Source organism: Phaethon aethereus, assembly GCF_964289735.1.
Source record: "Phaethon aethereus genome assembly, chromosome: 16".
NCBI classification, from domain to species: Eukaryota; Metazoa; Chordata; class Aves; order Phaethontiformes; family Phaethontidae; genus Phaethon; species Phaethon aethereus.
In genome coordinates, this window is record NC_138592.1 from 5401560 (window position 1) to 5427832 (window position 26273).

The 26273-nt window shown below is 39.4% G+C and overlaps 1 protein-coding gene across 2 annotated transcripts in view; it reads right to left on the bottom strand.

Annotated features, from left to right (window-relative positions):
- Positions 1-3089: 3089 nt before the first annotated feature.
- The window catches only part of GNAS (GNAS complex locus), a gene marked incomplete at its 5' end in the record, with an annotated part of 154168 nt that continues 130984 nt past the window's right edge, over positions 3090-26273 (bottom strand). For both annotated transcript variants that reach the window (XM_082007230.1, XM_082007231.1), the window contains 7 exons: positions 3090-4669; positions 5425-5492; positions 6024-6154; positions 6971-7091; positions 9019-9077; positions 9844-9917; positions 12304-12358. In XM_082007230.1, coding sequence (XP_081863356.1) covers positions 4523-4669; positions 5425-5492; positions 6024-6154; positions 6971-7091; positions 9019-9077; positions 9844-9917; positions 12304-12358 — 655 coding nt within the window. In that variant the 3' untranslated portion in view covers positions 3090-4522. The remainder of the gene's footprint in view (positions 4670-5424; positions 5493-6023; positions 6155-6970; positions 7092-9018; positions 9078-9843; positions 9918-12303; positions 12359-26273) is intronic.

Here is a 26273-nt window from a genome sequence, read left to right on the forward strand (position 1 = left end):
TACTCTCTTCCAGAAAAAGTTACACAATTTTATAACTTATAAGAACTTTATCAATCTTAGACATTTGTATAGCACCAATCACCAACAGTATTCTCACTAAGGCACTGGACTGGTACCCAGCTGTCACGGGGTCTGTCTCCAATCTGTGGTCAGTAACCACGTTTCTAGCTTTTGTTTTTCCTGATACGTAATTTTTGACATTGGAAAACAGGGTTAGAATACAGAACATCCTACATCGCTTACAGGAATACTGTGCCACAGGTACAAGGTGCTCAGATTCTTAAGTGATGAACATTAATATTTCTGTGCACAGATTTACTGGTAAAAGAAAATTATCCTGCAGGTATCAATTATGTGCAACACACTGGAACAGGATTAGCTTCAGTTCCTCTGGAGTTAATGACATACACCAAGTTAAATCCTATCCTTGATGCCATGATTCAAAATAGTTTTTAGATAAATGAAGATAAGCCCTCAGGGCTCCCGTCTATGACAACTGATCCACCAGGCCTTCATATACTTTTTCATCAAAGTCTGCTCCTACCAACTTACAGAGCTCCAGTTTCTGCTTCCAACAGAGCAGTTTTTGATGCTTTCAGAAGCAGATGTATTTTCTTTTAGTCTGTAGTGGATTTACCTCTCCACATTATGAAAAGAACCTCTTCAGGAGTTATCACTATTCTGCTGCATCACGCTGGCTGCTGAATATGTGTACAGATGTACAAGTTACTAAAAGTTCTTGGGTTGAAATAAGTTACTGCAAATGCACAGTAGCTGATTTTGAAACCACAACATCTCTACAATTTATTATTATTTTTACAAAATACCCAAAGTGATCAGACCATATTGTAGGTTATTGGCTTGCCAAAGGTTATGTTTTAAAATCAAAACCATTTCTGAGTTACAGAAGTGCCAAAAACAATCTTGAACCAGGTTTGTTTGTTGTTTTTGTTGTTTTGTTTTCTTTTTTTAAACCAACCCCCATCCAACGAAACAGTTGTATAACTTAAAACAGAAACAAGTTTGTGTTGGAAACTGTTTAAAAACCAACCCACCAAATCATGCTTGAGCAGAAGCCTTCTATGGCAAAGATTTAGCTTAGGGCAATTTAGTGCCAAGATAGACCCTCTATGGGTTTATAATGGAAATACTGACACAACCTCAACTATAGTGATGCAAATGTGCCCTAAAACACTGTATTTTCTTTTATTAATAAAAGTGGTAGTGTTTACATTTGCAGGTATCTTACACTTCAGCATCACAATGAATACTGAGTAGAATGAGTTAAGTTTTGGCTGTAAGGTCAGAAGTTTCCAAACAGATGAATGAGACAGAAGTGAAAGTCCTCAATCATGAAAACAAGAAGTTCAAATAAATAAATAAAACAAAACTAGGAAATATGGGTAAGCATTAGGTTGGAATGGTTCAATTAACTGCAAATTATGGCCACTAAATTAGAGACAGAAGAAAACACAGTTACTTATTAAATAGCAAGCATTAAAGCTTTATGTTTTTGTATTGGAAAAAAAAGCTGTTAAAAATAAGACTTGCATTTACCAGGCCACCAAACTGCATGGACTAATAAAGAGACTAACAAAGGCAATACTGAGACATTAAGACACACACACACTCCATACTTGTGCAACTCAACCATATTCAAAACAATTGCCTTTTTCCTCACTCAAGGAAAAAAAAAAAGCAACCCCTGAACATTTCTGTTCATATAAAGCTTTAGGTTTCTTAAACTGTTGCTGTCATATATCGCTCATTGTTATTACATATCCTTCTTATTATCAGAGGAAGAAGCTTAGTTTTTTGTTGGTTTGTTTGATTTTTTTTTTAATGGAGGTGCTTTGTTTCTCTCAGCTGAGAGACTACATTCTTCACACCACTACAGGTTTTCCCCATTTATAAATTTGGTGTTTACACCAACTCCTCCTAGGCTTAAAAAGGTAAGGGTTGGCACTAAATTAAAGATTTTGGCTCCTGTAACTAAAATTAAGGCTCACAATGGATCTCCTTTCCACTATGTGTGTCCCGTTTTTATCTAGTGGAAACACCAGCCCTTAACCTACAGGCACTGGATACATTCTTAAAAGTGTAGGGGGCTATTTTCAGTCATGTTCTCCTACAGTTCTACAAAGTTCAGGTGGCAACTTTCTAAACATGTGAAAAGGAAAGGTCATTTTGAAAAGATGAGTAGCAACCGCAGCTGAAACTTTTAGACAATTTAGTGTCTTCTGGAAGATCACTAGTAATTTTGAATTAAGAGAGATGGGACAGTAGCGCCATCAAGCCCCCGCTCTCTACATGAAAATGGACTAGGCGATTCATTTTCATTTAAAAGTTTAGCCACAAAAGCAATGAAAACCTCGCAATTCTGAACAGCTGCAGTTCTTGGTACTAAAAGGCGTCTGATACCTGAAGCAAATCTAGCTGCACAGACATCACTGACCACACCCTAACTTTAATTTAAACTGGACCTCTTCCCAAAAAAGAAAGTTAGCATAGTCTCTTGGGTGGAGGGAAGCTAGCGTGAAAGGCAGAGAGGCAAGTATTTTGGTGGTTTTTGTTTTGTTTCTTTTGTTTTCCTTTTAAAGCCGCTGCAGTAAGATCCAGATCAGTTTAAGGGTGTAAATGAAGGGGAACAGGGGTGTTTGAGTAATATAGGCTAACACTGGTCTAGATGTGTTATTACAGCTGTAATTTCTGACTCTGTACAAATTGTACACGTAGGTTTAGAGACATGAAAAAGTAACACACTCACAGAGACATAAAACACCTAGGTATAAAATATAAAGCAGTGTAGTAGTTACTAAAATTACATGCTCTCTTATTGCTACAGTGATTTTTGCTCTTTTTCTTTTTACTGTACCACATGTTGTTCTAAGCATATAATTTGCATAAATTATTCAAGTTTAAGAAAAATCCACACATCTTCACTTTAAGCTACTTATATAGTTAATATAAAACAAAAAGGTTCTAAAGTATCTCTTTATTAAAAGAGAAATAAAAATGTCATTTGAAACTGGAATTCAGTGGCCAAATCCAAGGGCAGTGCACACCTTGTCATTCTGGTAGTAGTATGCCCACGCAGCACAAGCGGAGGTTGGTGGGGTATTTGGCCCAGTCTAGAGATGGTCACCAGACCTGCATGATGCCCTATGCGTCTGTTGTTGTTCTGGTTGTATCTTTAGCAAAAAGGACTATGAATGACCAAAGACTAACATTTATAATTTGTAGCAAAATTTGGTTTATGTAGAAACAAGCCATGTTTTGCATTTGGATAGATTTAAATGAATTAAAGCTAAAAATTAAAAAGCATGATGCTGCAACATCTGGTCACTTGTTGAAGACCTCACTTTTAAAGTGGTTAAGTTTGCACAATTTGTACTTTTTTCTTTTTTTTTTCTTTTTTTTTCTTTTTTTTTTTTTTTACTAAACAGTATTTTTCCTTCTTTTATAAACCAGAAAAACTAAACTACAGATAAATTTTCCCTACCTTGAGCTAATGCTGCAGATAGGGTTGACAAAGCTGTACAGCGCAATCAAACATACTTACATCTTAGCTCATTGTACAGGTACAGCCATAATCAAGGCACAAAGATCTTCTACAAGTTATTTTTTTTTCAATAAAGTTGTACAAAATAATACATTTTACAGTCTGTACAAGAATAATAATCCAGCAGTAAAATAAAAAAAAATGAGGGAAGGGAAGAAGAAAAAGAAGGGAAAGACTGTGAGGACTACAGTCCAGATAATGATTTTTATAGCAGACGGGATCATCAGTGGACAAACTGAAAACAGTGTGTGGTTAACTCTTTCTGCAATCACAGGCCACGTGCAGTTCAATTCATAAATGTCCATGGTTGTCATTAGACCACCAAGACTGGTTTTAAAAACACCCTTCTGAAAGGTAGCAGTTGGTTTTTGCACTGTCTAGGTCTGTTGTAGAATTGTCAGTATTTCCGTTCAAAGCCACATTACAGTCAGAGAACCAAACTCAAGTGTCTGTCTTCAAACTTGGTCTGTGACTTGGCACCTTCTTTAGTCTGATGCAGTGAATGATACAAAGTGGAGATCACGGGTTATATGATTATGCCCACAACAGTGCTAAATTACCTAAAGTTTTCTCTCCCCAATTTTTGTTTTATGTTTTAATTTTTTTAATCCCAAATTCTTTCAGGTGCTCCACATTCAGGGCTTTTAATCAATTAGGTTTTTTTTTTTTTTTCTTTTTTTTGTTTGTTTTTTTTTGTTTGTTTGTTTTTTTGTTAATAACAGTGTTAGGGAATCCTCATGGAAATGGCCTCTTAAGTGTTAGGGGCCATCTCAAACTGTCCGAGGGGTACAGAAGCAAGCTTAGAAGTGCTGCTATTGTCCAGCAAGGAGAAAAAGTTGAGGGGTGCAAATCAATGGGAGATTCAAACAGTTCTCTTCCACCCTGTGTGGGCAAGGGTGTTTTTTTTTCTTTTTTTAATAAGGAATAAGGAGTCCAAAACACAGAAAAAAGTGCTCTCCATCACAACAACTCGTATTGGCGAAGGTGCATGCGCTGAATAATGTCCCGACAGTCATTGAAAACCCTCCGGATGTTCTCTGTATCCACTGCACACGTGAAGTGAGGATAGCAATAGTGCCTTCCATCTCCACTTGCTGTGCTGATTCTCTGTTAAGTAAGAAAAAGATACTGGGTTAAAATAAAACTGACTGAGGAAAAACCCCCATGTTCTCAAAACTCAGATGACTGAAGTTGAAGGTTTGTATGTGTGAGTTGTGTTTTCAAAAGGGTGTAACTAAGTGGCAAAATACCCCCAATTTTTCACTCTCTAACCTGAAACATGATATTTAAATCATAATTAGACAGTGAGAAGATCACTGCATTTGTGATGGAATTTCAGAGAAATGAGAACTCAGGAAAGTGCTGTTATTTATGTGCAGCTTTGGTGAATTCAGCCACATGGCTAAGAAAGCGGGATTTTGCCTCCTTGTACAAAGCTTTTATCCCTGCTTTACACTTACAGAAAGCCTCCCTTAAAATTTTATTTTGCTCCTCTTTAAAATGAGTCCACAATTTGATTGCCATGCTCATCATTACAAGTCATTATAATAATACTTAAAACAATCTATGCCTATTATAGCTTCAGCTGACCAGTAATGGGAACTCATCATTCTATTTGAGGCTTCTTAATTCTCACCAATTCTTTTGCTATTTAATTATGGATACTATGTCAACAAACAAATATCCAAAGAGCAGCTAACAAACAGCAGTAAAGCTCTTAAACAGAACAGCGTTTTATGCAGTGTGGATGTTGAATATAAACAACACAAAAAGTGACAGCATTTTGCAACAGTAGAAAGTGCATAAGAGCTTGTATTTGAGAAGAATCATGTAAGAAATACTGAAAGAAAGGAAATACTTACAAGAAACTCGTCTCTAATAAAATACTTGGCCCTTGTAACTCTGGGATCCTCACCAGGCTCTGGTGTTGCTGATTAATAATAAGATAAGTATCTCATTAAAACAGATTTTTTTGGTGATAGCACCCAAAAATCATAACTTGTTCTGTCTTCTGCTCACATAATATAGAAACATACTTTGCAAAACAGACAAGATAACAACAGGTAAGACAAACCATAACGTATTATTTGAAACAGCAAGAATCCAGGAGAACAAAGGAGTATTACAGTGGCCATAGTACCAGGCATTTGGTACGTTACAGAAATGACCACAGGTATGACTAAGAGGGAGCCCAGAGGACGTATTTGTGACACGCTGTACTGTGGTCTACACCAGCAAAGTAACAGGATTTTGGTATGATGAAATTATTAATATATTAAATGCATAAAAGATAGGATTCTCTCATTATTAATACCTAAAATTTAACATTATGGTTTGTCTGAAAGACAATGAATGTTACATCTACTTTAGAGTTTTCAAGTCTTAACTGAAATTAGCAAAAACATTACAAACTTGATTAACAAGGAAGTGATAAATGGCTAATAAAAATTAAAAATCTTACCATCATCTGGTGTAGTGTAGCGAGCAAATTCTGGAAAGTAGTCTTCGATTTTAGATTTCCCTGCCAAAACTTTCTCTGCTAGCAAATCTTGTTTATTCAGGAAAAGAATTACTGAAATGGTCCGTAGCCACCTGTAGAAAATTGAAACCAAACACTCTTGAGAAGACACAGCTAGGATCATACAGCAAAAAGAAACTTAATCCAGTTCTGGAGACAACAGTCATATGACACACTGTAATAATTTTGAAAGGTTCCTTTTATACCCGAATCCAATGGTGTAATTCTGTGTGTACACACCCTGAGTTCGGTTGCCTACTTTCTGCTGCTAGTCCAAATACACCAAACAGGTGAGCGTGTCCACTTTTTAGCGTGCTACTCTATCGCTGCTTCAGTTACTTAAGCCTACCGGTTTGTAACTCCTCCGGAGTCTTCTTCAATTAGATGAGCGTATTAGACGTTAATGTAACAGGTAGGCAGTTGAGATCAAAGACTAAGTTGGACCGCTGTGAGAAGCAACCACCTCAGGCTAGGCTGCTGTTGTGGGTCAACCCCGGTGGCCGCAAAGCAGCACACAGCCACTTGCTCACTTTCCCCCTCAGTGGGACAGTGGAAGAGGAAAGGAAAGATAAAAACTAACTTTGGTTAGTTTGGGTCATCTGCCCACTTGGGTCCCCTCCCAACCTACTCTGCACCGCCAATCAACTCGCTGGAGGAGGCAGAGTGAGAAACAGAGAAGGCTTTGATGCTCTGCAAACCCTGTTCAGCAACAGCTACAACACGAGTGTGTCATCAGTACTGTTTTGGTCAGAACCTAAACACAACACCATATGAGCTGCTATGAAGAAAATTAACTCTATCCTAGCCAGGCCCAGTACCCAAGTCTTGATTCTAGTATAGGATAGGATTACTAAGTTAAGATACGAACAATGAAACTTCAATTCACAGACCTGTTGTTCCAGATACTCTTGAAGAGGTTTAGTGCTTCTTGAAGCCGATTGGTCTGATTGTCCTCTCGTATAACCATGTTGTAGCTACTGCTTGCCACCACAAATATGATTGCAGTCACATCTAAATCAAGAAATAGCCATTAGTTAATACCAAACTTCAGAAGAAATATCCAGGAATCCCAAAGTTCAATAAAAAGCTGCCAGACTTTCAGCTTTGTGAAGAGAACAGGCTGGAATGCTATTGCTGACAGCTTTCTAAGTACCAGAAATAAAAAAAGAAAGTGAAGAAACCATTAAATATAGGAAAGGCAGGCCACAGAACAGAAGCTGACAGAATGACAGAAAATGTAGGAAAGAAAGGAACAGGAGCAAGAGAAAGAAACTGAAGAAAGCTAAGAGGAGACTTTAAAGAAGATTTAAAAGGTGTGAGGAAATTTAGAGAGAAACTCTGAGCTATCAAGAAAGGACAGGGAGGCCCTTGGGGGAAGACCTCAGGACAAATGGCCCTTTTATCTGCATGAATAGTAATAATTAAAATAGTAGACTGCTGTGAATTCATAGTTAATTGCTCTAGTCCTCCTATAGTGTACTATACTGCTTAGAGGCCCCTATCTCTTTCCTGGGAGATATTCCCAGGCTCACAGAATCCAGATCTCTGTTTCCGTGTGGCTCTGCTGCTCCAGACCCCTTAGCCTGACTTCCAAGCTCATCCACCTCAGACATCAAGAGCAGAAGAGATGAGTCAGATCAGGCGATAACAGGAAGGAGAAGAGGTAAAACCCAAACAAATCTGTTATTAACAGCACAGAAGAAAATCTTGCACCGTAGTTTCACACATATATAAAGCGATCAGGTGATACTCTACGACAGTAACCGTAGCAAAATACAATGAATTCTGAGTTGCATTCTACTTTATCTACTCTGTAGGATCTCATTGTAACTTCTCTACAAAAAAGACAGACTTTTGCATAGCTTCATAAATATTCTGTCCAAACAACAAAGAAAAAGACAAAAATATTTTCACCAACTCTAGCTTCAAGAAAACTTGTATGGAGAAGGTTTCACATCTAAACGGAGATACAGAGTAAAATAAACAGCTGTAGTGAGGGTACATGCAACACTTCAGGATACACACAAAACTGCCTAATTTAAACTGTATGGGAGTTAACAATATGATCACCTGAACAAAGCTGATGGGAACATGCATGTTAAGACTCCAGATCTTACAAAACGCCTGCAGACGTTTCAGGTCTCACCCGTATCTAGGCTGGTGCTACGTTAGCATTCTAAGGAACCCAGCCTATATGCAGGTTACTTAAATGAGGGTATTTGTTTATATGTTTTCAGTAAGGGCCTTCCCCTTAGGGCTGTTTTTCAAGAAATTATACTAATATGCATGGCTCCCTAGAAAAGTGCAGATCTATAAACTCCAACATAAGCTTTTTTGACACGGGCATTTTGGGGCTACACTATACAACGCTGTAGTATATTACATACCGTATGCGACACCGTGTCTAAGAAGACAATCTCACACTGCATTAATGGGCTGGTGCTGATTTGGAAAGAAGCACCTATGGCATAGCAATATGGCTGCAATTATGTGCAAAAATAGGATATTCTGGTATTTTATGCATATATTAATTATCCTGTAATTTTACATTTTGTATATGCACAAACATATGTAAACCTTCAGTCGGAAGACAGAATATAGCTTGGAATTTAACACTCACGTAGCTGGCAAATAATGCACAAACCCACCACCAAAAGATCCCTAATTAAATGAAGAGAGGGAAGCCGAAGAAAATGGACAAGCTATGTTAAGTTATGAAACTTGAATTCCATTCCACCTACATTCTCGCCGAAGATACTCTATGCAGTTATAGAATTTTACATGTCAAGAAAAATTCCATCCCGTATGACTGTTCAGGTAATTCCTTATCAAGCTACATGGAAAAGAAGATGGCTTTCACACAGTGAGAAAATAAAGATTGAGCATTAAAATTTGGCAGAGAACTATTTTATAAAACAAACATAAATTCTAATCGTACCATTAAAACACTGGATCCATTTTCGGCGTTCATCTCGTTGCCCTCCAACATCAAACATACTAAGAAAAAAACATAAATTGAGTCAGAATACATTTTGTGTTTGGGTTAGTTTCTTTTTTCCCCCAAATGCAAACAGAAAAATATAAGAAATTTTAGGACTTCCGTGTCATAGAGGTAAAAGGAAATGAGGATTATGAGAACCTGAACAGGTAACAGTCCACCAACATATGCACACAGAGCTTTCATCACAAAACAGAAGTATGTTTACTTTCACCAACACCTGCACTTGAACGTTAAGAAGTATGTACATCGCAGATTCATTTTCACCCTTACAAGCTAAGACATTAAAAAAAGGTCCTACAACAAGTCATTTGCTGAAACAAGTATCACAGGTCTAAAGTCAACAAGACCAGACTAAAACTCAGCAGTTTTTGTTTGGGTCAAGCTTTCTAACCTGGGACAGTGAAGCGGACATGCGTTTTCTGACTTAAATATGTAAAAAGTTTTTGGTCAAACATTTCACTATATAAACTAGTAATGAATGAAATATTCAGAAAGGGTCTTTGTAAAAATAGATTTAAAACATTTTGTTCTTTGAGTTTTAAAATCAAAGCAGAAAACTGCATATGAATTTTCATTTCTTTTAAAAGCCACACTAATTTTAAAAAATCATAAAATACTTGCTTTCTATTAAACATCAACTTGATAAATACAGTAGTCTCAATGACTGTATGGTAGACTGTCCTCCAATTTACCCTGGTACTTGTCTGCATTGTATTAAAAAAATAAAGGAAAAAAATAGAAGAAAAAACCAAGGACACTTACTGAAAATTTACTTTATCCACCTGAAACTTGGTTTCAAAAATTCCTGATGTCAAAACTCTGCATCTGAGAAGATCCTAGAGCATAAAGGAAAAGTCATTGATTCAACACAGATACTTCGTAATTCTTCATATATCCAGCAACAGAAATAAAAGTCTTTTTACCCTGTGCTGACAGCGTATGCTGTACCGCAAAAACAGGGAACAGAGTGTTATGAAGCTGCATTTAAGGTTTTGATTTTGAGCACGCATGCACACATATGGGTGTGCTCAACTTCTAAAGTACATATACTTTCACAAGCAGGTTGCAAGTGCCAGGCTTGGAATACGAGGAAACATTTATAGGCCACTTAAAGCAAACGCAATTTTTCAGAACAGCGCAGACCCATCCCTAGAAATTAGATGATGCATTCATGGATTTCAGTGGGATGGTGGCCCACAACAGGTTCTTCAAAATACCACCAATTAATTCCCAACCCCAGAAGGTAGATCCCTCCCTGAACGGTTCAGTGCTTGGCTATTAAAAGAACTGTCTAGGTCTCAGAATTTTCCATTTTTTCCTTCAAAGAACCAGGAGCTCAACCCCTTAAATCTTACAAGAATGGGGCTTTTCAAAGATAAAATTTGAAATGTCCTGTAGAGACAAAAATGATAATCAGAAATTGTGAGCTACAAACAAAAAAACACTACAAAATCCTAATAAAAACAAACCGTACTGGCTTTTATTTACTGTGTATTGCAAAGCAGAGACAGCCATATACACTGCCTAGCAGGTAACTGATGTACAAGAACCTAATTTGCATCGGCTGCAGACTGAGTACGCAGTCCAAATATAACTAACTACAAAATACCACTTTGAATTCAACTAAAGGTTTCATAATTTAGGACTTGGAAGTTTTTACATTCTTCACAATGGGTCTAAATGGCAGGTAAATTGTAACATTTGCAGCAGACGAGATCATGTAAGTGGAACAGACTGTAAAAAACCCTATAGCACAATAAAAGCTCTGTTCTTACTATATAGGAACCAACTGGTTAGTCAATGTCAAAACCACACGAAATCCAAAGGCTAGACAACACTGTTAAATCATTAAACAAAACGGCTACATTTTAACATCAATCTTATGATAGTAAATTATTGTTGTCTGGCTGTTTTAATACTCATATTGAAATATGCATAGGTTCAAACATTGTTCTAACTTGTGTTTGAAACAGTTTGAAAATTTGAACGCCCCAATAAAGAGATGCAAATTTGGAAAATTGGACTCTCTGGAGCTCTGCATCTCTAGAAATCATAGAAGTATGATGTTAAAAAAGAAAAAAAAAATGGTGATTCAATTATTACACTCAGGAGTTCTTTTAGGAGAAGCATGTAACATCCCATAAGCCAAATGGGCCCGTTTTACAGTATACTTGTGGGGAGTTTCAAGGCAATCAATGGTCCCAAACAAGCACCGTAAGTACTTGTGCTTACTGTTACTTACAGAAGGATATACTTATTTTATTTAAGTAACTACTTAAGCACTCACCTTACTTAAGGAATTGTTATAAGTAAATTGTAAGTACTACACTTAATACTATATACAAGGTGTAAGTAAATACAAGTTAAACCCCTGACAGCCTTAGCCTCCAATATAAAACTGATACTTCTTTTAAAGTTTCATATCTGAAGATTAGTTGCTCCACATTTCATATATAATAACCTACATTTTTAATATTTTGTTACTTGAAAATAGAATTATTTTAGTGATAAGAACGCCTCATTTATTAACAAAACCTCAGATTTTTAAAAGGATGAATGATTAATTTATTCTTGAACAACTTTAAAGGATACAAACTGCTCTCACCTCATCAATACTGTCTGCAGAAGTTTTGGGACATTAATATGTGTTTTGGTTATTTATCCTGTCGAAGTACGCTAGATGCTTAATTGCATTATTAATGGGCAGAAAGTTAGGAATATGCATGTGATTGTGGATTAGGACTTTGGTCCTAGAAAGAGCCTCAGATTATCTGTAACAAAATGAAAACTACAATTCCTACTCTGATTAAAAAAAAAAAAAATCTTCTAGCAAGGTTATTTTTACAAAATCTGGTTTACAGTAGGAGGCAGTGGGGCTGAGAGGATACCAACCAACTGCATCAAAGAAAGTGCACAGCTGTTACTCAGCAAGGAGGGCAAAACATTATACATTACTCATTCAAATGAATGTTTGAGTTTTAGGTCACAGAATCATGATTTAAGTCTTGAATCTAGGCAGATTTTCATTTCACAGTACATTTACATGTATAAACATAATCTCAATCCAAATGACAAATTTTTACTAGAATACTAAATATGTACAGTACATGGCAATACCTGTGTTAGTGCCACAAATGGCAATTAGAAAATTAGTATGATTGTTATCCTTAAAGATGGAGGGGGAAGATAAATTGTGTAATTTCTTAATGAAACTTTCCTTACCTGGTCAGATGGTGTATACTCATTTTGTTTGACTATGTCAATCTTGTCTAGAAAACTGGGGAAAGGAAAGAAAGAGAGTAACTTTTCATTCTCAAGTAGACAAACTATCTAATGCTTTAGTAACTGACAGGTTCCCAGATAAGATTTGCTATATTTTGATGTGCTCAGATTCAGAAAATGCTGAATACATTTAAATTGCTCAGCATATGTGGGCTAGTATGTGAAACATGCCTTTCCTAGCACCACCCAGCAGAGGGCCAAGTCCACAGTTTTATTAATCAGGTCTGGTCATCTCGTTCCAACCGCCTCCCTCTCTGCTCCCTCCGCTGACAAACATACAAGTAGTTTAATGTAGGTAATTTGGTCATGTAAATTGTACAATATAATCCGCTACTGCTAACAGTAAAGCAATGACTGAAATAAATCGCCTACATGTAACTTTCCTGAAAGTAAGATGAGTATTTTTAAAAAATTTATCGTCACTATAATTCTTTTAATAAATTAAATCCTTGAACCGATTTCATTACAAGTGAGAGGGAATACCAATTCTTCTGTCAACTTTTGGCACCAATTTTTCAGCTTACTTTCTGGAGAAGTAGTAGTAGTAGGCCAAATGGGTATAAAAAGATATATTTTATTCAAATTCATTAGGCATTACTTAAAGAAGATATCCTGGAGTCTTTAAAATGTTTTTACCAATTAACTGTAACCTCCTAATCATCTTTCACTTCAACTCACAGGAGCAAGAATCTCAAGGAACCAATTTGTTAACTCTACTTTATGGTGGTGTTACTATGAGACTTGAAGATGTAGCGAACCAGCAGCTTCAGGACGCAGATTTTATGCTGTTCGCAGCCCCAGTCACACTGTCCAACACCAGGGCTTCACCGTGCCCAGACACCTTCCCATTCCGCACGACTGGGAGATCTAGCACGGCTTCTACAGTTAATGTTACCCATAACATTCACGATTAACGAAAGTCTTAAAACCAGTATACTTAAAGTTTCCTTTTAAATTCCTTGCATGAATTCTTTCCTTTATGAAGAAAAGTCAGAAAGAAAAGGTGAGCTTTCCCTTCGATCCCTACACATAGGTGGGTACACTGAAAGTGCATTGACTACACTCAGAGGCAAAAGTTTAAGGGGGGGAAATGCAGCCATGTCCCAGATTCCCAAATCAGAAACCAAACTCCCATTAAAATCAGCAAGGGTCTTAGCCCTCAGATTCAGCCCCCGCTTCCCAACTGAATTTCTAAAACACCTCATGAAAAGCAGGGGAAGGAGGAAAAAAAAATCACTGTATGTTTTAACAGCAGCTTCAGTGTAACGCACTTCTCACCAGGAACTAGATGCCCATCTCGTTTCAGAGAGAAATGAAAAGTAGTTTTTGTTCGGTCTGAATTACAGAATTTTAAACACATTAAATTGTATCTTAATAAACATGCTACTGAAAATGTGAAACAAAGTGTAAAGATCAGTTTCCATCATGAAAGACGATGTGGAGACAGATATACAAGGATAAAATTGATGACAAATTGTGTTCTGCAATTTGCAAGCTGGATTTTTTCCTCACCTCTTCCAGACTGTTAAGTATTTTTTTAATCCAAAGGAAAAGAAGTAAAGCTCTTTGTTCAGTACACAGAGGCTGTTAAATATGTACAACAATCATTAATTCCAACCAGCACATTATATTCTACCCTAAGACCTCAGTTTCAGAATCATGTCGCAATTTCATAAGTTGGAGGATGCCTGAAAAATGTTCAGAACATAGCAAGTTCATAAAGATATACAGGCGATTACTACAATGACCCAGCCTTTCTGTACCAAATTTATCTAAGCAAGCATTTTATGCAAGGTTCCACAAGACGTGGATTTTTCGTTTTGTTTTTTGTTTTGTTTTGTTTTGTTTTTAAACACTCTGCTAATCAGCTTAATGGATTTTGGAAACCGACAATTAGAAAATAACAACAAGATATTGCTAAAACCTGGAACTGAAAGTACAAACCTCTTACTGTTGTTTATGCAGACTATTTTTAGGCCTATGATTTCCTTGAAAAACATCAGCCACATAGAAGCAGCAGTACTGTACTTGAGATGAATTCCAATAGCAATGTTCATGCCAGGTAAAACAAGTTTGAATGGAATAAACATTTCTTCTTCCCCCAAAACAAGTTCCAACATTCAGTAACATCTGATACTCCTAACAACCCTTGTTCAAGAAGGAATCTTTCACTGTGTGATAGTTACCAGAAAACCTACCCTGCTTCCAGGGGCATTTTAGGGAAAATGGAGCAAAGCAATACGTTAAATGAAGACTTCCTCCTGTGCGTCCGCCTTTTCATAGAACTCTGCTCTAGCAACTTTAGAAAGGGCTAAAGATACTAAAAGCCACTTTGATTTTTTGCTCAAACGTAAAGAAAGGGGACTATTCTTTCAGCTGGTCAGCTGAAAAATAACTGGGTCTGTAAGGAGAAAAAAGTAGCAGAAATTCGATCTAGTGTGATACATCTAAAATAAGGAGCAACAGTGGGAGCATCAGAGTTCAGAAAAGATCAATACACTATGCTCAGAGACTTCTAAGTCAATGTTAGTCAAGACCAAATGATTTATCCAGTAAATTAAACTAATAATTAAGTCAGATGAGAACAAAGCCTAATTCAAAATAAAAACAAATTCACCATCATTAATTTCTATTTTTAATTCTTGTTATGCTGTACCCAAAACACAAGTGGGGCCACTTCAGTACTACTTCGTGTGCTGAATTCACTGCTGACATAGATTGTTCTAAGTCTACCGGAGATATGTCCATCTACTATGTCAGCAATGAATTTCACAGGGAGAAAGAGAAATAACCTTGGTGAAATAATGCAAATAAAACCGTCAAACCACAACACCAAATTTTTATATTGTGAGCAAGTCTTGCACCAAGTTACAAAGTCAGGTTTTTTTCCTTCTGTAAAATTGTCCCAGAGATTATACAGGAAAGCTGTTTTCCAGAAAGCAAATCCTGCATTCAGCATCGCTGCCAATTCTCACTTAGGGACAGGTTCTGCACATGACTGAACAACAGGATCAGTTATTGCTCTGCAAAATACTGTCACTTATACTTTTAGTATAAGGAGCTTTTGCCTGTGTTATAAAACATCAATGCTCCGCTGTAACACATGTTAAAAAAAGATTTTAGGTCATTTGTAGTCACCAACACTAGAGAAGAAGCATCTCTAGGACAGCAGCAGATGTGTCCCTGGGATATTAAAATGAAAAGTATTAATAAACATTTAAAAATTAAAAAAAAAAGTGTTTTATTTTTCTGTGTCCCTTTCTTCAGCTTGGGGAAGGAAAACACACATGAAAAGTTTTGAACAGATCTCTCTGAAGAATCAAGTGTCTTTAATTTTAAGGGGTGCATTTAGGAGGCAGACTTTATACAGAGAGAGACACAGAAGCTTTCCTTAGCTCCTGCAAGTCAAAGTAATTAAGTCATACACATATCCCCAGTTCCTTCCAAATTTTTAATAAGCTTATTATGTCAAAACCATGTCCCAATTTTCAGATCAAGATATATGCCAGTTACTGATTTATCCTGGAGTTCTTTCATACAGAGAATGTTGTTTTATCCCTGTGTGGGGGGAATTGCCTGGATGAACAACCCTGCTGCCGGACTGAGAGGTGCAGCCTGCACTCCTTTTCCCCACTGAAAAGGTAGAGAACACATCAGATCTTCCACCTCAAGAAACAACACAACTTCACCGTTTTGGGAAGAACGGGGAGGGGGAAATCAGACTGCCTTCCCTTGAGCATTTCCTGACAGTTGCCCCTCCCCCAGTAACTTGAAATTTTACTCTTTGTGATCTGACAAAATGGTTGGCAGACAGGAATTTTTTTTGCTTTGTGAAGAAGTGCTTTGTTTTCAGTCTAGAACAACACTGGAAAGGTCTCTTCAAACTGACAACACACCCATATTTGAAGAGCTTTATTTCCATCAGATTGGTTTTTTGTCAAGTCGTAACCTGAATTTGTATACAGATGTCTCTCTTAAAAGACATATTAAGATACCATCTTCAGTGTCAGTAAGACACTGCAAATTAAGAATTCAAACTTTCAATCCCAACTAAATACAACATTTGTTCATAACTTATAATCCTCAACAGCGCTACTGGAACTCTGTATTTGTGAAGTTTCTTGCCTCTGAAAGCCTCAAGGTACCTTACAGACAGTAAATCACACTCACAACTCCTGCCTGCCTGCCTTCATGCTCATTCCCTGCCCCTGCCTTCGCGCCCCGGAACGCACACCTTGCACCAGCCTGGTTTAAGGCAGGCACACGGGGAGTGAGCTAATGGCCTGCAGTCCCTTGAGTCAGTGGAAATGGAATTTTCATTTCCTCTGAGTCATGTGTTTTTATCAAGACATCACTAAGAATTAACCAGAATATTACGAAGAACTATCAAGATTTTACTAAGATTTAAAGTTGTATTTACGCTGATCACCTCTAAAACAAGTCTTTACAATTCAGGTTTCTGTGTCTGAAAAGAAACTGGCATTTGTTTACTGATCTTCCTAAAGAACAAACTGTGCAAGTGCCCAGCAGTTTTTTATTTATTTATCTATACCCTCTCAGGCCTACAAAACTAACTCAGAGCTCCCTAAAATAGTTTTAAGCTGAAATTTAATTCGATATTAATAGTGTTTATAAACAAAAGTGTATTTTTTATTTCTCAGAACAGATCATGCTTTACTTCTACTTTACTCCCTTTTGAGTCCTTGCCATAACCCTTTATCTTGTTCAGCAACAGCTTTCTAAAAGCTAAACAGTTAACTATTCGGTTAAGTTCTTTCTTCAGCTATTTTGTGTATGCTGAAGCCAGAGTCACAGGATTAGTACAAAGATAGAATACTCTCTTTAAAAAGGTATTCGAGCTGAGAAATACATGATGCAGATACTGTAACTTCCACACCGTTTAAAAACACGTTAACGCAGACAGTTTCCCAACCCCTGGGACGCCAGGTCTGTCACAGCGTCACGGCCACGGCCGCCGGCGCAGGCGGCGGACGGGCGGAACTCCAGGGCACCGGGTTATTTTCCGCTGCCCACATGCGTGTGCGCATCGACTGTGCCTCACGTCGGCCCGTTGCTGCTGGTCTTGGGAGCAAGCAGGATATTGGGCGGGGGGGGATCCTATTCCTTAGACTGGTGATGAAGATTTCTTTTACATTTCAGCTAGTTTCTTTTGCAAGAGAAGCAGGCAAAGTTTATAGAAATGATGCAAATAAAATAAGCAAACATTCAAGCTGCTAGTATTTATGGTATCCTGCAAACATGGACAGTATATAAAACCAAACATGTAACGTTTTCTCTCAAAATTAAGTTAAAAATTAAAATGGGGACATTAGTAGACTTTTTTCTTTGTTTTTAAAGATACACTGATATTTTCTATGATTTGCAAAGGCGGAGTTTTCACTGTTAAGGTGGTCATAGAAGACATGCCGCAAACATGTTACTGGACAATGAAAAATATTCAGAAAGACACAGCCTCCCCCCCCGCCCCACTAAGGAGAGAGAGAAAAAAATTTCCATCAAAACCTTTGCAATTACGTTAACTACTTCACAAAGAAAGTTAAGGAAAAAAAAAGCCTTTGGAGACAGGCACATAGGGACAGTACTGTAACAAATACTGTTGGTGTAATTATGAGCGCACTGTATCGCATATAAAAACATCACACATGCTGTTCCTGGAGCGAAATTCTGCACGTCAGTTCTCACGACGTGTGAACCCCATTCAAAACAAGATTTATATTGGAAATGAACTTCAAAATGTAGTAAGACTTGAACAGAAGTAAACCAAAAGACAACTCTTTAGCAAACTTTCCCAAGAAGCTACAAGTATTTTTTTTTCCAATTTCAGGTCAAACGGTTATTACAATTTCCTTATCGAAGCAGCAAGTCACACAAAAAGATTTCTAAACAGTCTAAAGCTCGGAATTTAATTACAGATAGTACTAATGCATACATATCCCAGCAAAGTGATTTTGAGAGCGGCCCGGCTGTAATTGCAGAAGAACCTCGCAGCATTCCAGCCACTTGGAGGCGGAGGGGCACCATGGGTGTAATTTTGAAGCAAATAATGAGAAAGCTGAAAAGTATGACTCCATATATTTGGAATCATCTTGTGGTAATCAAGGTTACAGTTCCTTATATGGTGTGGAGAATATGAAGCACACACAAAAAATAGAGTATTAAAACTACGGGGTATAAAGAACTGCAACTATTGCAAAAACCCCTAAGCATGCCCCACCGGCCAGCCAGCAAAGCCCCCTCACTTTTGTGTTGCCGTGAAATACAAACCTTGCCCTAAAAACACGGCCGGTTACGCACCCAGCTTCCTCACTGCACCATTAAAAAAGCGTCATCCGCCGGGAGGCATGAATGAATTTCAGACAAATCCAGCGGAAGGCAAACCATCCCTTCAAAAACTGCTAGCGCTCGAAAAGAGAAATGGGGAAAAGGTAGGAGAAAAAGAAAAATCTATTTAAAGAGGTTGTAGTTGTCCTTCCCCCCCCCCGCCTGTCTAAAGTTAGTCTGGCTTAGAGGATGCACTAACTTTCCCAATCAGTTTTACATTACAGCACAAGTCCAGAAATAGCTCCCAGCCGCCTTGGCCTCTAGCACGGTTGCCATGACAATGGAACCACAGTGCTATAAATAGCTCATCAGCACCAAATCTTGTGAGACACATCTGGAATGGGGCCAGCCCGGCCCCGGCCTGACAAATAAAAATAGGCACAGGCGGTTTCAAAGGCTGGAAAGGTACAAGTGCGGAGCGGCGGGCAGAGAAACGGTTTTGATTGCTTGTTAGCACGAGATTTATTTGATAGGAGATCGGGAGAAGTATAAAAGTTACTTTATTGCATACTAAACAGTCAGTCTTTCTCTAAGCTCTATTTTTCTTTCTTCTCCTCTAGTCTGCAGCAAAACCACAGTGCTTTTGAAACTGTAACAATGCAGCCTTTTGCCCAGGAGGCCACTAAAATAAGGAAAAACAGAAGAAAAGAGATCTTCAAAACTTCCTCCTCTAACTATTTCTGTACGTTTTTGGCTCAAGTGTATTTAAGCAGTCCCGTGAGTCCGACAGGCATCCCGGACGGGATTCCGCGTGGGCTGGAGCGCTTTGCTCCAGTTCAAATCATTCTCGGGCTGCTCCGTGCCTCCGGGAGCCCGCTCCGAGCCGCAGCTCCCCGAGCCCCTCCGCCAGGCTGCGGCGATGGCCGCTCTCTCCTCGCCCTCAGCGTCACCGCTGTGGACCCGCACCAGGGCCGCGGCCGCGCACTACGCTGAGGTTACAAGCCGGCTGCGTCTGCGACGCAGCCCAGACCCGAGCCGTGCCTTTGGAGGTGGAAGGCAGACTCGGCAGCCACGGCATAACCCAGCCCACTTCCCAACGGCTCTGCCTGACAAAACTGCCTTTTGAGCAAGCGTTTTCTTTCACTTAGTGGGTGAGAAAATGTCATATTTTTAGCACAGACTCTTGATCAACCCATTCAATTACATCCAAATTATCTGTGTGGGAACAGAATGTTATGTCAAAAATGTTATTCAGTATATTTGTCAATATTACCCAACAGAAGACATTTGTATAATCAGGAGATTCAGTATTTTCTACAGCATATGAAAGCAACAGTACAGGAATCAGACTGAAGTTGTAAGACCGTGCTATTTCACAGACACTGGAAATAGCAGTCAGTGCGATACAACGCAGCAAACACCACTCCCAAAATATAAAAGCTTAGTTGCTCTATCAAAAACCAATAAAGACTGCAGATGGTAATCAAAAAACTGCAACTATAATAAGCATTTAAGCCACAGTAAAATATCTTCCGTATGCCATAAAGGCACCATGCACGCGCTCCACACAAACTGCACCATCAGCCCACAGGATTCCTTTAGGTCCCTACATGGATATTTTCATTTCTAAAAATTGTGGAGTAACTTACATCCAGGCTTAAAGCTGTATGTAAACTTCCCACCCCTTCCCCCTTCCTTTTACCACATCCAGTTTGCTCACTTGCCATCTGAACAATGTATGTTTCAGAAAACAGCAGTTTTCACAGAAGTATTTTGGAAAATGTACTTTATAACATGCAATGCAGTGCAGTTTAGGATTTATTGGTTTTCATAAAGATACTCCAAGTTAGTTTAAGAGCCTATAATCAACTGCAAGTTTTGATTTAAATGATATAAAAAAGAACGATTGGTTTTTTTCCTTCCTTAAGAAAGCAATTCATAAATTATTACGAGATAGCCCTTTCTGGCTCGTATAATGAACAAACTTTCCGGTTTTATATGGGAGAAACACGAGGGGGAGAAGGGTGTAAATCGGAAAACTCCACAGGGTAACCCAAACCTGGCCACTGCTCCCGTCCTTCGCTGGAAGGGCCCCCACAGTACCCCCAGGACGCTTGCGTAGACAAAGCCTGCCCAATCCCCTCTGCCATCACCTTGACCCGACGCTGCTTACGGATCCCTCCTCCTCCAGTCATGGCTTTGGAGGAATGCCTCCCCCAGGCAGATCGTTTGTGCTCCTTTACGCTTCCCACTATCCGGGGGCACGTTTTATCCCGAACATTACAGCCAGCCGCCTGTGACCGTACTCGGTTACCGGTTTTCAAACGAAACCTGTGCCGCACTGCTTCCCCCCACCAATAACCGGCACAACCCCCAAACGCCGCAGCCTGCTCCGGCTGCCTTCATTCCTACTTTGCGAACTCGTACGAAGGTGATTTCGCGCTCTCACAACCGCCAGAACAGACCAATTAAAACCAACTCTACCGCGTGCCTCCGAGGCTCACTCCGCAATACAAGCCTGTATATGTCAAATAACTTCAGAACAGCCCCTCACCCCACCCCAGAAAATTACTTTGCCATGCCAGGAAGAAATGTAAGCTGATCCAAGGCCAAGGTTGGGTACAGAAATGAAAGGTAATGGTATGGATGAGATCACGACATCGTGATCTGATTCCAGGGCAAGCCCAGGGCAGGAACGTGGTGAGAGTGAGTGGGGAGGCACATGGTGCAATGCCTGTCCACTTTTTAAGTAGGCTGCAAAAGAAGACAGAAAACATAGGTGAAGGAGTTAAACGTTCATGTAACAACATTTCTCACTTCATTTTGCTTTCTGCCCCTCTTCTCCAACTTTTTTCCCTGAATTTTGGTGGGCCAAACACACCAGAGACTCGGATCTAACTAATGATCCTGTCTCTTGCAAAACACCATCAAATCTACTGCTTTAGATATGGGATATTGCCTCTTTTCTACATATCAAAACAATTTTGTTTGCCTGCCTTAATTTTTACTTACCCCTATTAATGAATCGGTGTTTAAAATAAAACAAGAAGCGAATGAATCAGAAATCGGAGTATCAGCTGCCTCTGAACAACTCCTGCGTTACTGGAACGGCAAGTGGCACCCCGGGCCTGGAGAGCTCCCAGGGAACTCCAGCCCCGGACGTGAGGGTGGGAATCGGGCTTGGTGAGCGGGCAAGCGCGGCAGCCTGCGCTCTCAGGCTGTTCCCTGACTCACCTGCTGCGATTTCTGCCTGTCCTGACTCTCGAAATGGTTTTCACCTCCTATGACTCTCGAAGACTGTCATCTTGAAGAATCAAACTCCTAGGTACTACATCAAGTTTCGTGTCTTTTTCAGTTACTTCAGCAAAAGCTCTGCACACTAAAGACTGTGATTTTTGATTTTACACAAGGAAAGAAAAGCTGAAGTCTAACACTTAATTGTAAGAAAATAACAAATTGTTTCTATGGTCTTTACTTAAAGTCATCAAGCTGGGCTAGTGAGAACTCAAGTATGGCCGATTGTGAACATCCCTCCCACCCTGCCCCTCCCTAAATATCCATATTCTTAATGTATTTTTTTGTGTGCCTGCTTTCTGGAAGGTAGGACAAGGTCTGTATCTACGAAAAAGGTCAGGCATTTTTCCATTGCAAGTTGTTTTTAATTGTAAGCTAAAGTCACAGACCTTCTATACAGCTGAAGAACCCAACATAACTTCAGCACTCCTGTGCTCTGTGGGGGCCAAACCTGGAGAGAAACTTTAAATTTAATGATTTCTCAAAATCTGTTTAAATCAATCAGGTGCAATACAGAACTTCTTAGACAGGATTAAGAACATTTGCGGCTAACTTAGGCTAAGGAGACTGTTTAAGCGAAGTCATTTAGGCAAAAATCAGTATGAATAATTTTTAATGGAATTAAAGAGTGCCTCTACAATATATAAATTTGTTTGAAACCCCCTCAGTATCTTTGCATTCAAATCAGCAAATGAATGCTTGCTTCAATTTCGGATGCCATTTTTAATACGGCAACAACCTATGCATTTTGTATGTCCCCTACCGTAGGCTGCTCTGAGCAATTAAAACAGGTGAACCTAATGGGATATCCTTTCATTGTGTTTCAACAAAGTATTTATATGAACCTTGTCCTCATGGTCTTTAGCTCCCTCCAGTGCCATCAAATCAGTAGAATTGCTTTCAGTTGATAAAGACCATCACCTACATAAAATTTTAAAATCGCAGTATTTGGACAAAATCAGTGACATCAGTAATAAATAAAATAAAAATTATGTTAATAATTTATAATGTTAATAAAACCATGCTCCCTCGACAACTGGGACCAAAAACCACAGCCAGATAGTAACAAAACAAAAAAGAGACAACCAAAGAGCTAGATCTGAAGTAGGAGTAAAACCATACTATCTGACAGCCACAAAATGCTTTATAAGCATTATTTATTGGTATTTGCACCACGTTTTTCAGATGATAAAAGAATTAATAAACTAATACTTCATACTAGTTTCCGTAATTTGAAGAAACAGAGCTAGCTGCAAAAATGAACAAATCAGAGGTTCAGGCAGTTCCCACATTTTTCAGCTTGTGTGTGGCTTGTATAACCTAAGCCCCAAACACTGAGAATTACAGAACCAGACACTCCTCCAGCCGCTATCTGAAAAATGGGCAACATAATGTTTAACAGAAGTTTTAGAGACGGAGGTGGGCGGAGCTGACATGCTCTCACGTGACAGAAAAGGAATTCTGATCCCAGGACTGAATTTCCGCAGGAACTAGGGAAGCAGTGATAGCTCAGGGAAGGAATTAGGCCCCAGATGAGCCCCAAACACTGGGAGGACAAACCGCTGCTGGGTTTTGAGCAGGGTGGTAGGGAGGACTTCACTGCCTTATTTAAATACACCTGTTTAACATGCAAGAACGTAAGTCCAACGCTGGAATTTTGCCTACTTAGGCACCATCCCAACTGAGATTTTTTGTTCAGTGTTTTAGGAAGTTGGGGTCTTTTGCAAAAAGGCAGTAATTTTGACTGTTATCCTGCACATAGGACGCTCAAATGTTTCATTTCTTTTACACCAGCATCGCACGTGATGCTTGCGGCAGGCACTGGGGACTGAACGGCCGTCAGTGTCTGCGCAGCGCTACCTGTTAATACCTGCTCAGGCCGACGCTTCAGACAACTTGCAGCAGCTCACATTTCAGTTTTTCCTTTTCTCAGAGGCGTGGCCTTAACATGGACTTTTCTAAGCTGCGCGCTTTTAAGATTAAAGTAACAGAGAATTTAGAGAACGAAGTGTGCACAGGAAAAGTAAAATCCCTGACAAGGCACAACCTTAGCCTGTTTCCTCTCTCAGCCCAGAGCCACGTCTGCTGCTTTTGGCAGAGAGAGGTTTTCCGTCGCAGTTCCGACTCGCAGACGAGCGGTCAGGTGCCGAGGAACACGGCACCGAGACAGGGCTGGAGCAAGTGCGCAGGGATGCGCGTGGGTGATGGATGCGCACGTGCGAGAAAGAGTTGCTGGGTGAGTGCACAGGAAAAAGGCGGCGAGGGGAAATTTTGGAAGGACTTTTAAAATCCCTTATTCTCTAATTAGCTTGAGACAATGTTACAATGAGGAAGTCATAACGCAGCTGCTTCAGGTGGAATTATTTCTTTTAAATTAGCTTTATTGACTCTATTTATTACAGTTACAAAAAAGTGTTGTAATTACCTGAACAATTACTAAATATATTATTCATAGAACATAATTATTTCAGCTTTATAACTTTAAAAATCCTCAACAGCAGAACAGATAGCTCTATCGTGAAATGGAACCTTATACTCAGGAGCATATTAAGATTCAGGAGGTACTGAAGGTGACACAGACGCACCGCCCTCGCTGGCCTCCTTGTCAGCGGACTTTACCCAGAGGCCAAGGACTGAGAATGCCTGGGCAGGGAGTCTTCTCCCACAGCCCCATCCTCTCCTCTGACATGGGTCTCTCTGCTCCCAGGCAGTGCCAGAGCCTTGACCACAAACCGCTCTTCTACCGAGGCTGAGGAGAACCTCTGCGCTGAGGTATACACAGTACAAAACCCTGCTAAGTTAAATTACTGACACATTCTCAGGAAACTCTAACTTTAGCCCCACTTTCTCAGGGGATTGGGGAAGGAGAAAGATTCTAGCCATTATGGTTGTGAAGCAAGTACAAAATCGTGCGGTGAGCTCTACCTGTGCAGGTAGCATGAAACAAACACACTGAGAGGTGGAAAAGAATTTCATCTCAGCGGGCATTAATTCTGGAACCCCAATGATGCTAGTTTATGCTTTTTTATTTTATTACACTGAAAAGAAAGTATCACAAAGCTATGAATAACATCTTATTTTTGCACCACAAGTGGGTGGACTCCTCACCCTCCTCCAATCACAACCAGGCAGCACGGACTCCAAGGGAAAGAAAAGCCAAACTCAGAGTCCAAGGGGTGCATTCAAGTTCCAGAAAATTTCCAAATTCCACTCACTGGATGACTAAAAGCCGTAAGATCCCAGTAGAGGACACACACACCTTGACCATCTCTTTGTCTGCAGAGGGCAGTCTCTCATGTTTGCATTTTAAATTGTTGAAAAGCTAAACCTGAATTATTTATTAACAGATTAAAAATTTTCTCTTCTACATGAAAGCAACATTTAAACAGTCTTGGGAGAAGAATGGAACTAAAACAGACACTGAAAATCATGGGCAGAATTGCTGCACTGGGAAAGATGAGAAGGGGTCTAAGAAGCTATTTCTCTTCCCCAAATGTAGTGCATATTCCCACATCAACATATGGGAACCCATATGAACCAGCTGGGGCTTTGGCTGCCCTTACCAAGCTGTGCTCAATATCAAAGTCTATTATTTTGCACAAAGACACAAACCCAGCAACCCTCTTATGACGTCTTACTGCCAAGGAGCACTAAATAATGTACAGCACCCTTCAGCGTTGCAGTCTTGGTTCAAATATGTGCCTAAAACTTAGCGGGCATCTGACATTCACAGCCCACGTGTCTGGTAACAAACGTGCAATCCAGAGCTGTGCTAGGAAGCAGAAGCGCGCAGCAGCTCTGGTGGAACGATCCTGACCCAGCTGCAGCCTGGACTGGCTCACCTATTGCTCTCATACCTGTAGCTAGAAACTCTGCGATTTAAGAGTGCTGATGACAATTTCAGGATTTCTATTTGTTCTGTGTTACTATAATTAGAGTTTCCAGATCATGGTTTACACTGAGAACAGCAGCAAAGACTGCAAGGTGGAAGAGACTCAGATCAGATGGGTCAGACGGGGAGAAAGTCTGGAGAGAAAGCTCAGTGGTTCTGGTGAAAAGGAGGTGTGTTCTTACATGACTTACACTGTATCAGGTACTTTATATATAGTCTATAAATATTATAACCATATGTGAAACAGCTTTTATCACACAATATTTTAATGCCACTCCCTCTACCCAGCAGCAAATTATTAGATTCACCAAAAAAGGGTGCCCAAGTGCAGCAACTGATGTATTACACAGAAGTTCATAATATGCAACTACTAAATATAGCCATTCTCTGTTTTCTTCTGTTTTCCAGCCTAAGACATTTTTGCAGCATCTTGCACACACTA